General features: G+C 33.1%; 1 protein-coding gene across 1 annotated transcript in view; it reads left to right on the top strand.

Moving 5' to 3' along the window:
• The first annotated feature begins 1,870 nt into the window (after window positions 1–1,870).
• The window catches only part of LOC127711482 (Na(+)/citrate cotransporter-like), a 51,872-nt gene continuing 39,262 nt past the window's right edge, over window positions 1,871–14,480 (top strand). The window contains exons 1-3 of the mRNA XM_052217550.1: window positions 1,871–2,077; window positions 11,259–11,408; window positions 12,043–12,158. Coding sequence (XP_052073510.1) covers window positions 1,958–2,077; window positions 11,259–11,408; window positions 12,043–12,158 — 386 coding nt within the window. The 5' untranslated portion in view covers window positions 1,871–1,957. The remainder of the gene's footprint in view (window positions 2,078–11,258; window positions 11,409–12,042; window positions 12,159–14,480) is intronic.

The raw sequence follows: 14,480 nt of genomic DNA, 5'->3' as shown, positions 1-14,480 counted from the left end.
TGTAATGCAGTGGCTGTCGTTTGTTGCTGTATATCATATCTGATTTACGCTTATTGTTTTGAACATAAATCAGGCCGTTGGTTTTCTCATTTGAATTGCTTTACATTTGATATTGTCAGAGCCTTTTATTGCCTACTAAGAGGTATGGGTTTTATTAATTGTTGAAACCGTACGGCGATCTAACATGTTCGTCATTTGGTCTCGAGTGGATAGTTGTCTCATTGGAAATCATACCACATCTACTAATTATATATTGCTATGTGCTTTCTTAGGTCCTTTTGTATTTCAAATAAAAACTACTTTGAAAGAAAATTGATATTGAAATGCATTAATATATTATCGTCGTGATTTCTTTATACATGCGTGCTCTATAATGATAATTATAATTATAGTATCTTAAATTTACTGTAGAGCGATAATTTTTCGTGAGTAGAAGATCAACGTAAGTATGTGAAACTGCGATCTACTCGTATGGGAACAAAACAACAACATTAGGAAATGGCAACTAAATGTTGCCTAAAGATAGGATAGAATGGGTTAAACGCGAAAAAAAAGTATCGGCGACAATATTGTTTTTAACAGTATTTCAATATTTCTATAAAGTCTGTTTATTTTGATCCTTACTCTTCTATCATACACGACAGTAATATCAAAACTGAACTATGTCGAACATGAACTAAACCATGACACTACTGAACCAAACCATGACACCGAATTTTCAGTACTCTTAAATTGTGTGCAAATGTCGCTTTTCTTTTTAATAATTGACGGCAGGTTTATATCATAACGAAATATGTGATGTAACAGACGGTAAGCAAAACAATTTTCCTTATGCATAAGAAACGAATAACTTTTAAATTTTGACATACGCAGGCATTATTTTGTGCCACATTATTATCTATATGATACAAATTATAATGTACTAACATATTAGCCATAAACAAATATACTTCCCAGCTTGAATCCATGTTCAGAAGTTCCTTTAGCAAAAAATCCAAATGTTTATATTGTTTCATTGTTTGTCATTAAAAACACTTAACAACACAATCATCTCAAACATAACCAATAAAAGCAATAGAAGTATACCGCTGTTCAATGGTCATAAATCTATTTAACTGAAACACATCCGGGTCACAAACCAAAACTGAGGGAAACACATCCACTATTAAAGGAAAACAACGGAACAACAGAAACACTGAACTGCTACAAAAACAAACGCCAACATAAAAGAAACGGACTATTTGATAACAACTATTACAAAATCACTGTACTAAACGCTCCTCGATATGACGACCCAGCGGTAGAAAATGAAAATATGGTGAAAATGGACCTAAAAAGAAAAGCTACATCAATCTAAGATCACCTTTACCTGAGGGAGTTGAAAAAAAAAAGTTTCTGAATAGTTTATATACACATGTTGCATGTCTATTGTATAGATTGCATTGCATATGCTATTGTTTATAATGATACTATTTATATGCTATATGTCCTGGTCCCTAATTTGGTGAATACAATTATTCTACTCTATCCAATTCTATTCTTTTCTATCCTATATTATTTTACTGACAATTTAAGTAAGGTAACATGTTATATACAGAGGTCTTTTCGTTGTTTGTGTCATTGAGGTGTTGCCTTTTGATGTTTACCTGACATCGTTTTTATATATATATCTAATAAATCAAAATGTTTGTTTAGTCTAAGTTATCTCCCTTATAAGTTATATAGTATAATGAATAGGATATGTCAACACATATCATGTTTATTGCTGTTATACGGCTATTATACCTAACGTGTAGTTAATTTGATATGTGTGTGATGAACCTGCGATATGATAGTACAGTTACAGTAATAAATAGTACTTCTGTGTTCACCTCTTTTTAAATCCGTCTATACACACCTGAGTGTAGTAGGCGTGACGTAAATAGTTATAAAAGTAAACCTTAAGAAAAGGTGAAAAATGGCTAACAGAGGTTCTTTCTGGTTTTTAAAAAATGTGTATGCCATAAGGAGCTTGATTATAATTATAATTGCCTTCGTAGGACCATGTATTCTGCTTACTAGTAAATGTGATACTCCGGTAAGTAGTAAGGACACATATTAACTTGTTTTAATATCTGCTCAATAGTTATACAGCTAGTGCATATTGTAAATCTGTAAATATGTTTGCGTCGACAATCGCCTAATCTGCGTCGTTTTTTTTTTTTTTTTTCTCTCTTTTTTTTTTTTTTTTTTTTTTTGTATATATCTTTATTTTCACAAACCAAATTACAAAGGTAAAGAGATAAAAATACATATTTAATTACAATTATATTAGTACATATATCAAGTACGAAAGAAGATAGAGACATTTACAGTTATTTACACAGAAAAGTTCAAATTGTTGTTGACCTCCTTAATCAGTTTACACAGCTCATTTCCATGTAGTTCTGAACAAGTTTTGGAATTCATTAAATCATAATCTTCATAGTGTAAGGTATATTCCTATTCTGAAATCTAATACATTTATGGGATGCCAAAAACCTATTTCTAAATCCATATCGACAAAACAGTTGCTACCCTTATTCTTGATTTTAAGTTGATAAGTTGATGCTTGTCTAGATACTGATTAAGCTAGTTAATGAAATTAATTTTTTGTCTTACGACATATGGTCTACACACAAATTTAGGTGAAGAAAAAACACTGATTTAACCACATTAAGTGTCTGTGTCTGTACCAAGTCAGACTATATGGATCATGTGTTTTCTTTGTTGTTTATCTTTGTACGTTTTTTTCTTCTTCTGCGGAGTTTGATGTCGGAAACATTTTTTTTAAGCAATTAAGATTTCTTATACATGTAATTACAAAAAAAATGTTATTATTATTTTCATTTTTGGACACGACAACACAAAACACAACTCCTATATGATACCTCGGTAGCTTTTACTTAAGAATATAATCTGAAATATGTTTACTCTTGATAGGAACCACCTAATCTTATTGATTTTGCAATGTTGAATATATATTATATAAGTTTGAATGTACCAACTTTACCGAAATCTAACTAATTTAAATAAATACGATACGACTTACCTATATTATGCGTTAAATAGAAAACTATCAAAAGCAAAAACATAATAATTATTATCAAATTAAAACCAAACTAAATATTACAAATATGTACTTTCACGGTACTACTATCTGTCGATACCTATAGTTTGGCATTGCGCAAGGTCATGTTTTTTTTTTTTCTGACTGGATATTTTAGTCTTAGATACATGATTTTTTTTCATTAGTTGTTATTGGCTTTGAACTATCTGCCAGTAACTGCGAGTACTCTCAGATCTCTACTCAGTGTCTTTTTGTTGTGAGGATGTATAAGTAACCGTTCACGTTCACTCGGTGTTTTTTTTTAGATGTATTTCTATTTGTATCTATCTGATGAGTAATGCCTTTTTCAACTGATTTTTATAGTTTGTCCTTATGTTGTACTGTTACACCGCTGTCCCAGGATAGGGTAGGTTTGGGCGCTCACAAACATGTTTAACCCCGTCACATTCTTTATGTGCCTGTCCCAAGTCAGGAGTCTGTAGTTCAGTGGTTGTCGTTGGTGCATGTTTGTCATATTTGTTTTTCGTAAATCGTTTTGTTATACAATAAGCCGTTGGTTTTCTCAATTGAACTGTTTTATACTTTTCATGTCGGGGCCTTTTATAGCCAACCATACGGTATGGGGTTTTATTTCGTTGTTGAAGGCCGTACGGTTGCATATAAATGCTTACATCCACTTCATTTGAACTTTGGCGGATAGCTGTCTCATTGGCAATCATACCACATCTCCTTATTTCTATATATAAAAAAAATCCAATATGTATGTATACTTCAATTGTATTGAATGATTCGAAAAGTGATTTAGTTTCAATCTGAGTTTTATACACCGAAGTTATTCTAAGTAAGTATTGTTTCTGTCTGTCGTCTCATGTTTAGTTTCGGATTATAATTGTCATAACTGTATAATGGGTCTTTTCACAAAATATCGTGTACCTCAGAGTGTTAGTCTCTATTATTTAGAGACCCATTCAAGCGAATAAACTCATCATAAATACTCGGATTATAATTTTGTACGCCAGACGCGTGTTTCGTCTCAAATTATTCCATAGTCCACAAAAATAAAAGTTTGAAACAAAAATGCTTACATTTTCATTGTTGGTGTAAAAGTTGTGAATAGCATGAACTCCAAAAGGAGTGTAAGCGTCTCCTACTACGTATGCGTAACCCACCATGCGAGTCCACTTTATGTCAGATGTGTTATAATTGTATAAGCTTTAAATAGAAAATAATACATGACCTTTTCCATATCGGCCCAGGTATCTTCCTGAGACCCCCATATGAGTCCAAGACTTAGTCGAGTGCTTATATGGGTCGAGGAATGATACCCGGGCCGATATGGAAAAGGACATGTATTAATCTATTTATTATATATTTCCGACAAATTGTTCTTATATGAGACAAATACCATTTTAATCTTTTTTGGAGCCAAGTACACATAAAATTTATATTTCGAGACGATGTATGTTTATTCTTTTTAAACTGCAACCCTTAAAACTGTTCCAAATGAAATATTTACGTCATAAATAAATAATTCTTATATGATTTGCATATCTATAAACACTTGAATTGGATTGGGTCAATTAGAAGTTTTTCCTTTGGTTTACACTTCGATAAACCATGTTTCCGAAACTACTTTCGTAACCTTCACTTTGATCTATTCATGCGCGATACACATGCATGCAGGGATCCCGGGATTTTCAGCATATTGAGATTGAAAAACAAATACATATCAGTTGTCTCTATTCTAATGCATATATAACAAAAAAAGAAATAATGCATTAAAGCTTTGAAAATGTATAAAATTAAAAAAAAAAGAAAAAAAAAATCCGCGAAATTTCACGAATGATTGAGCGAATTTACGTCATGGCAAAACACGACGTCATACGAATGAAAACTTTCATGCGAAAGATTATTTCGTTACTTGTACGCTTCACATTCGAATAATATGTCATTAAAAGGAAGTTTTTGAGGTAGGTGTTATTTCATTTTAGATTCTGTTGCATTTATCGAACATTTATGGATTTTAGAAAGTCAATATGGTGGCTAACTCCTTAGTTACGACATGTCATTTGTGCATTTGATAGTAAATATAGTAGCCATTGCATTAAATTAAATCTCGAATATTTGGCTTAAGAATTATAAGGATTAAACACATCTCTTACTCACAATCTAAACATAAAAGTCCTTCGGACTTTTATTCAGTTTGTGAGTTAATCGCCCCGGTTTACACATCAATAACTTCTAGAAAAAATGTGTTTAATCCTATAATAAAACTCTACGATAACGCCCTGTCAACGTCATAAACAAGGCGCTATATATATATATATACGGTCAGTGACTGTATATATCACATGTGAATATACGGGCAATGCGATTTGACTGGACAAATAGCACAGTTGCAACATTTATAAACCGATCACCCTCTGTCATATCTTTGCAGGTATTATTTGTCCGGAAATACCGGAAGTAACTTGCGCGAGAGGCACTGTAACAGGCTTTTTGCAAGAGAGGCTCCTGATATGGGTTATCAGCCTGTGTGTTAATTTATGACTAGTTCACTTCTGATCGTTACACATATGCAAAAACTATCATAATAATGTATATGTCGACAAGAATCGTTAACAGGCACATAACAGTACGTTGATGTGTTATTTTGATCAGTGATATTGGTCTTGTTTACAAAGGTACTTTGATATTGGTCTTGTTTACACAGGTACTTTGATTTTGGTCTTGTTTACACAGGTACTTTGGTGTTGGTCTTGTTAACACAGGTACTTTGATATTGGTCTTGTTTACACAGGTACTTTGATATTGGTCTTGTTTACTCAGATACTTTGATATTGGTCTTGTTTACACAGGTACTTTGATATTGGTACTTGACAGTTACTACTTACTAAATGCTTCATTCTGTTTACAACTTTACACATACCATTGCTGTAAGATTCCGCAAGTAACAAATAAACAGTTTTAGTTTGTTTTTTTTTTTTTTGTATTTTGGAGTATTTTGATTTGCGGGAGGAGGGGAGGTCTTAATGTGCATGGTAAACGCAAAAACCGTAATCAACGTATTAAACATCGAATAAATTATGCACTTACTGATCTGTCATCTATATTAAAAAATAATGGTAGACATCAAGTATTATGTAAACTGGGTCATATACCAATAAGTAAATTATATGATATTTTTCAGGAGTGTGATAAAATTTCATAGTTAAGCTCCTTGTATGAATACACCCGTATTATTTCAGTCTTTTGTCATCACAGGCTGTTTCCTAGTATCGATAAACCTGAAAATCATAAAGAGCATTTTCTTAAATTAAAATATATAAATAGAGGTATTGATTTTATTAACGTATCTAGTATATTCAATGACTCTACCATACCGTGACATAGTCATATACTTCATATTTTGATAATTCAGAACCACCTAATATTTCGTATTCTTATAAAAAAAACAGCAGAAGTTTGATTTTTAATTATACGTCAGTTACAGCAGACGTCAATATAGAAAAAAATTGCTCCTTCCACTTGAGACTGTGAAACATCTAGTCTAAGATATGTTCCCTATGGTCATGTCATTACAGGAGACCTCAACATCGTCGAAGACCGTGAGGTCAAAACTTTTCTTAAGAAAGGACCTAAATATCGTCCTCCATCTGTAATAGATTGGAAACAGTGTCGTCAGGTCATTAAAGACACTTACTTTGCTTACTGTAAAAATTGGTGTAAACGTGAAAAATCTGATAAAAAAACTGTAGACAGTTATTTGAATAATATTATGAATACTGTTGATATTCGTATATCTCATTTTAAAAACAATTCTGAAATTAATAAAAGGGTCCATGATATACCCATTTTTAGAATAAAAAATAATCTCCAAATACTAGCAAAGCGGTTTGTGTTCGTACCGGCAGACAAAGCAACCAATAATGTAGTGGTGGTGTGACGCATATACTACACGGAAGTTCTCCAAAACGAAATTATTAATTCGTCTACATTCAGGTCCGTACGCTCCACAGAGAGTCAAATTGTAAACAAACATATCTCTGCCACTACCCAGCTTAAAGCCTCTTCCGAACATTTGAAAGTCCCGACTATGTACTGGTTACCTAAATTACACAAACAACCATTCAAATTCCGTTTCATCTCCGCATCTAGTAAGTTTTCTTCTACTAATCTGTCAGTGTTTCTAACTACCTCCCTTACTACTATCAAAGAACTTGTTATAAACTTTTGTAATAAAGCTTATGAAAATAATGGTATTAATTATTTTTGGAGTGTTAAAAATTCATTAGAGGTTTTAGATAAAATACGTGTTTTTAATGATCCTTTTAATTCTGTTGACAGTTATGGTTTTTCTACTCTCTACACTACACTTCCACACAATCTTATCAAGAAAAAGTTTTTGTATTTAATTAAATGGTCTTTTGAAAAATCGAAATGCAAATTTATTTGCTGTAACTCGTTTAAAGCCTTTTTCTGTAACGAAAAAGGATAGTATGCTAGATACACTTACTGGAAATGTGAAGATATGATTGAGGCTTTAAATTTTCTCCTGGACAACATATATGTACGGTTCGGCGATAAAATGTATCGACAGGTAGTAGGTATTCCTATGGGCACTAACTGTGCCCCTTTAATAGCAGATTTATTCCTGTATTACTATGAATCTCAGTTTATGACCAAACTCAGTAAAGACACGTCATTGTTACATTTGGTTGATACATTCAACAATACCTACCGTTATCTTGATGATATTATTTTGTTAAATAATCCAGAGTTCTCTAAATATACTACCGAAATTTACCCAAAGGAACGTACTTTTATTAAATAAATCTAACATAAACAGCAGTGGTTGTCCTTTTCTAGATTAAGACATTTCAATTTTTAAAGGGAAACTCCATACTAAGATTTACGTCAAAATAGACGATTTTTCATTCCCTATTGTTAATTTTCCCTTTTTAGAAGGCGATGTTCCTTTGGCTCCATCATACGGTGTTTATATATCCCAACTCGTACGTTATACCCGTGTGTGTAGTGATATCATAGATTTTAACGAACGTAATCAATGCATCACTGGTAAATAATTAAGTCAGGGATTTCGTTACCATAAATTGCTTAAAACTTTTAATAAATTCTTTCATAGATACAAAGATTTGATTAGTAAATGTTGCTGTACCTGTAGAAAACTTATTAAAAACGGTATTTCACATCCTAAATTTTACGGTAATATTGTACTAAAAGCGCGGAAGTCACTATGTGATCCGTGTAAACTCATCGAACCTTTAAACAAACGTATAAGTAAAGGTTATCTTACCAATGTTGTAATTAGATCTTTGAATATAGTTTATATTGGCACAAATATCGATTTTTTGTTATCAGCAGATTAAAACATAACTTAATTTGCATTCTTTTCAAACGGTGTTTTTGGGATGTATAAATACACATCCACGTTCATTTTCTATATAGAGATTACTCTATCTATGTATTACATTATACACATGTATTAACAGGTTAACTCCTAACTATCCTACTGCCTGTCGATACTTTTATTTTGGCATTGCACAAATCATGTCTTCTTTGACTGTCCGTGACGTTAAAACACTGAATCCCTGGGATGTGTTTTAGCTGCTTTTAGTCTCTGATGCATGATTTTTTTATTATTAATTGTTTTTAGCTTTTTTAAAACTAGCTTTCAGTAACTGCGAGTACTCTCAAATCGTACTTTCGAGTTAATTTGTCCTTTTGATACAATTTGTAATGTATTTTTGTTATTTAATGTTTACTTATTCAGTGTTATATCTAGTCTCACTATTTTTGATATATACCACCTTTGATAAGTGTTTAGTATGACGATAAATTTTCACTTTTGTTCTCGTACTAGGAACAACAAAATTATTTATTTTATGAAAATTATTTCCGTACTCTATGTATACCACACAACAAAATTATTTTAATTTACCTGTGTACGTAATTTTATTTGGCGGCATTTTGTCCATGGTTATGGTTGTCTTTCTGATATTGTTAAACATCTGACCCCCTTGTTTTATTAATTTTGTGTTTACATTGTGTCATAGATCAAATTTATTCGTTCGGTGTATGTTCACTTGTTTTTGTTAATATGTCTTTTGATTGAGTTAAGCCATTTCAATAGATATTTTATAGTGTGTCTTTCTATTTTGTGATTTTACACTATTGTTTCAGGTAGGGTGAAGGTTGGCGCCTTTTAAAACGTTTAACCCCGCTGCATTTGTTTGAACCTGTCCTAAGTCAGGAACCTGATGTTCAGTGGTTGTCGTTTGTTGATGTGGCTCATAATTGTTTTTCGTTTCTCGTTCTTTATATAGATTAGACCGTTGGTTTTCCTTTTTGAATGGTTTTACACTAGTCATTTTAGGGCCTTTTATAACTTGCTGTTCGATGTGAGCCAAGGCTCCGTGTTGAAGGCCGTACTTTGACCTATAATGGTTTACTTTTACAAATTGTAACTTGGATGGAGAGTTGTCTCATTGGCACTCATATCACATCTTCTTATATCTATGTACACATGACCTTGAACATGTCGAACGCATTTTATTTTTCATTAGATCTGAAAATTGGTTAAACAAATTACCAGGAAGTAAAAAATCAGCCTTTGTTATTGTTGTTCAACATGTTCAATAGATTTAATCTTTTTATTCACGTATACCACAAGGTCTGCATTTAATCTCATATTACCTTGACGTTTATAAATTGTAAACACAATGAATGTTGTTTTGTTGTAACATGTGAAAATTTAAGTTGTACATAAAGTTTGATTTAAAGGTGTACATTTCCTTTTTTACCTATTTCGTGTGCAGATTCATCAAAGTTTGAAAATTTTACTTCACTTTCAACCATTATATAGATATTGTTTAAATTTCTTTTTTTAAACTTTTAATTGAAATGATGTAATAGAAAAACTGGTATGCATGCCCTGATGAAACGGATAATCTACCATGACGAGCTGATGATATAATAAATGACCTGCACTTGTTGGATTATGACTGTCTGGGTCATCCAAAGGATTTAAGAAGCGAATCACGTCGTTTATTCTTGTGTATCATTTTGAGCAATACTTATAAGTCTGTTAAATAAAAAAAAGGTATCACGCAATTTGGATATTATACATCGAATTGGTTCAGATGCATGCTTGGTGCAACTTTCACAGACGTTAGTCATATAATTACCTGGTCAAAAATGTTCAGTGTAAGTGTTATGGGTCGGCTTTACATCATCTTCTGCGTGAAAAAAATCATTATGCAAAGATAAATTTTGTATAGTATTTCCGATATTGACATATAGTGACACTTTTGACAAAATAAAGCATGTTTTCTTTATTCCCGAAATCCACTCATTCAAGCCAATTTTGCCAAATTTCAACAAAATGCACACTTTGCGTTCTGTTTTCACACATTAATAAAAATGATCAGTTTTCGGCATGATAACAGTCGAAAGCAGAAGGGCCAATTTCCCATTAATTTTTTTCACACCAGGGTCATTTTCGAAATGTCTTAATTAAACTTATAGTATTCCAATGTGTGTACCCTATAAGGTTCAAACAATATTATGGCTTATTTCTAAATAGATCACCAAATTATAAACGCCTGAGGTAGCCAAACTGCAATAGAAGAGATGTTGGCAAATTTTGAGTATCGATTCCTAAAATATATTAGAAGGAGATCGATAACCAACGCCAGTACTCTGCTTTGCATTTTCTTTCGGATTGAAATAAAATCATTTTCGGTAGCACAGTCCTAAATGCAAAATTTGACGAAAAAATCATTTGCAATTTTATATTATAATGAATTCACCGGGAGCATGTTGTGCTGAATAGCATTTTGATTTAACATTAATATGTATTATTGTAAAACAATATATTAAATTTATGATAAAGACTGTTTTATCAGTATTCATATTTCCAGATTTGACCATGTGAGCGAAATCATTACAGGGGGAAATTAGCTATGCACCTTTAATTCCATATGTTTATAAGACGACGTATTGAAGAAGAAAAAGAAGAAGAACCGAAAAAAAAACAGGAAGTGTCCTTTTGTTTTGAAATGTTTACAGAAATAAGACAAAGTAGCATTAAGTGTAGACTTTGATCGTGCATTATTTGATATGCCTGTTTTTCTTTTTCTTTTTGTAGGAGTCGAAATGCCTTTACGTTATATGTGTGATGGGACTGTGTTATGTGACGGAAGCAGTCCCAATATCAGTCACATCCTTGTTTCCTATCTTCCTGTTTCCAATGCTAGGAATAGCAACAGCAAAACACGTGTCTTCAAAATATGTAAATGTGAGTATTGTTGAATAGCAACAGCAAAAAAACGTATCTTCAAAATGTGTAAATGTGAGTATCGTTGACAACATTTACATTTATTTAAGAAATAATTCATGGAGGCCATAGATTTGTTTGAGATGTACACATGGCCTGGAACGTGATATTAAAATGTTATCCTGAGCGTTAGTGAAATAATAACGACCAATGAAATAGTCTTTTGAAAGAGTTAAATAGTTTCTCCATTAAGTATTTATGAGGAAACAGAAACAACATCCTTAGAAAAACAGTAAAGAAATTTATCAGTTAACACGAACGGTAAATTTTGGTCTATGTAGTACTATAATCTTTATGTATAATGATATTAATTGCAAGGGTATTTATGACACTAAGAAATTAAAAAAAACAATATGCTCTGCTTCAAGGTATTTTTTTTCAAAGTCAAGATCAAAACAAATGAGCAAATTTGTGGAAGATGAATCTTAATATGTAATTAATGATTACAGATTTCACAATCATAGCAAGCTTGTGCAAAGTGAGTGATCTAATGGATTGGATACATTCGACGTGCAGAAATTGAAAAACATTGAATGATATTCAGATTAAACAAAGAATATGAGCGCAACATTATTCTTACAATTACAATTTACAGGATACATCAATGCTGTTTTTCGGAGGTCTGATAGTGGCTGTTGCTATTGAAGAAACAGGACTACACAAACGTATAGCTTTAGGAATTATGAAGGTGGTAGGAGTTTCACCAAATATGTGAGTCAATGTATAGTCAGTGGTTAATCATTTGCCTGTTAATCGTGAATAAAGTCTTCCTGCCCCCCTTTGGGGGGGGGTCTTGAATCCATCGGTCTAATTTGGTATAATGTATTTAATTTTATATTAAAACATCATACGATTTAGTTTTCCTACAATTACTGTAATTTTATTCCTGTTTCATTTAATGTCGCATATTTTCAACTTTTGTATCATATACATTGTGTATGTTCCAGTTAATAGAGCTTTCTTTTATATTTTTTTCAGAATTTTGATTTCTATTTAATGATATAATTATATTTCATATTAATACTGTGTGTGACCCATGTCTTTGGAAATGATTGTACTCGAGCAGCATTGAATAGAAACATTACATGTACCATCAATTCAAGGCCGCTTAAAGCAGCAATAAAAACAGCCATTTAGAACATGATACTAAGGTATCCTCAAGCTGAAGACTAAATCAGTATTGAATATCAGTATTGTTGCTTTTTAAAGTTGCTCCTAGACTTGATGGTACTATTATGTTGTTGGTTTTTTGATGTTTTGTTTTTGTTCTAGGTTGCTCATCGGATTTAAAGTACCTTTGATTGTTCTTTTAGAAATAAACCCCGAATCGATAACCCTTTCATGTTTCTATTGAATAGTTGCTTATTAGATTACTTGTACTGATATTGCTTCGGTTTTATGTTGTTTTTTCAATGGATGGTACTATTATTGTTTGGTTTCTGATTTAAGGTACCTAATATTACTATCCAAAGCTGCTGCCCAGACTGGTGGTGCCTTTAGAAGTTTTATTCAAAGTTGCTGTGATACTTCTGTTCGGTTACTCCTCGAATTGATGGTACCAACATGTTTTATTTCTAGGTTGCCCCTCGGATTGATGGTACCAATATGTTTTATTTCTAGGTTGCCCCTCGGATTGATGGTACCAACAAGTTTTATTTCTAGGTTGCCCCTCGGATTGATGGTACCAACATGTTTTATTTCTAGGTTGCCCCTCGGATTGATGGTACCAACAAGTTTTATTTCTAGGTTGCCCCTCGGATTGATGGTACCAACATGTTTTATTTCTAGGTTGCCCCTCGGATTGATGGTACCAACAAGTTTTATTTCTAGGTTGCCCCTCGGATTGATGGTACCAACATGTTTTATTTCTAGGTTGCCCCTCGGATTGATGGTACCAGTTATGTTATATTTCTAGGTTGCCCCTCGGATTGATGGTACCAATATGTTTTATTTCTAGGTTGCCCCTCGGATTGATGGTACCAACAAGTTTTATTTCTAGGTTGCCCCTCGGATTGATGGTACCAACATGTTTTATTTCTAGGTTGCCCCTCGGATTGATGGTACCAACAAGTTTTATTTCTAGGTTGCCCCTCGGATTGATGGTACCAACAAGTTTTATTTCTAGGTTGCCCCTCGGATTGATGGTACCAACATGTTTTATTTCTAGGTTGCCCCTCGGATTGATGGTACCAACATGTTTTATTTCTAGGTTGCCCCTCGGATTGATGGTACCAACATGTTGTATTTCTAGGTTGCCCCTCGGATTGATGGTACCAACATGTTTTATTTCTAGGTTGCCCCTCGGATTGATGGTACCAGTTATGTTATATTTCTAGGTTGCCCCTCGGATTGATGGTACCAACATGTTTTATTTCTAGGTTGCCCCTCGGATTGATGGTACCAACATGTTGTATTTCTATGTTGCCCCTCGGATTGATGGTACCAGTTATGTTTCTATTCTATGTTGCCCCTAGGATTGATGGTACCAGTTATGTTTCTATTCTAGGTTGCCCCTAGGATTGATGGTACCAGTTATGTTTCTATTCTAGGTTGCCCCTCGGATTGATGGTACCAGTTATGTTTCTATTCTAGGTTGCCCCTCGGATTGATGGTACCAGTTATGTTTCTATTCTAGGTTGCCCCTAGGATTGATGGTACCAATTATGTTTCTATTCTAGGTTGCCCCTAGGATTGATGGTACCAGTTATGTTTCTATTCTAGGTTGCCCCTCGGATTGATGGAACCAACATGTTGTATTTCTAGGTTGCCCCTCAGATTGATGGTACCAACATGTTTTATTTCTAGGTTGCCCCTCGGATTGATGGTACCAGTTATGTTATATTTCTAGGTTGCCCCTCGGATTGATGGTACCAACATGTTTTATTTCTAGGTTGCCCCTCGGATTGATGGTACCAACAAGTTTTATTTCTAGGTTGCCCCTCGGATTGATGGTACCAACAAGTTTTATTTCTAGGTTGCCCCTCGGATTGATGGTACCAACATGTTTTATTTCTAGGTTGCCCCTCGGATTGA

This window comes from Mytilus californianus, unplaced genomic scaffold (assembly GCF_021869535.1).
Source record: "Mytilus californianus isolate M0D057914Y unplaced genomic scaffold, xbMytCali1.0.p SCAF_8, whole genome shotgun sequence".
Taxonomy (NCBI): domain Eukaryota; kingdom Metazoa; phylum Mollusca; class Bivalvia; order Mytilida; family Mytilidae; genus Mytilus; species Mytilus californianus.
Note: the sequence above shows the minus strand (reverse complement) of the source record. Positions and strands in the feature narration are given on the sequence as shown.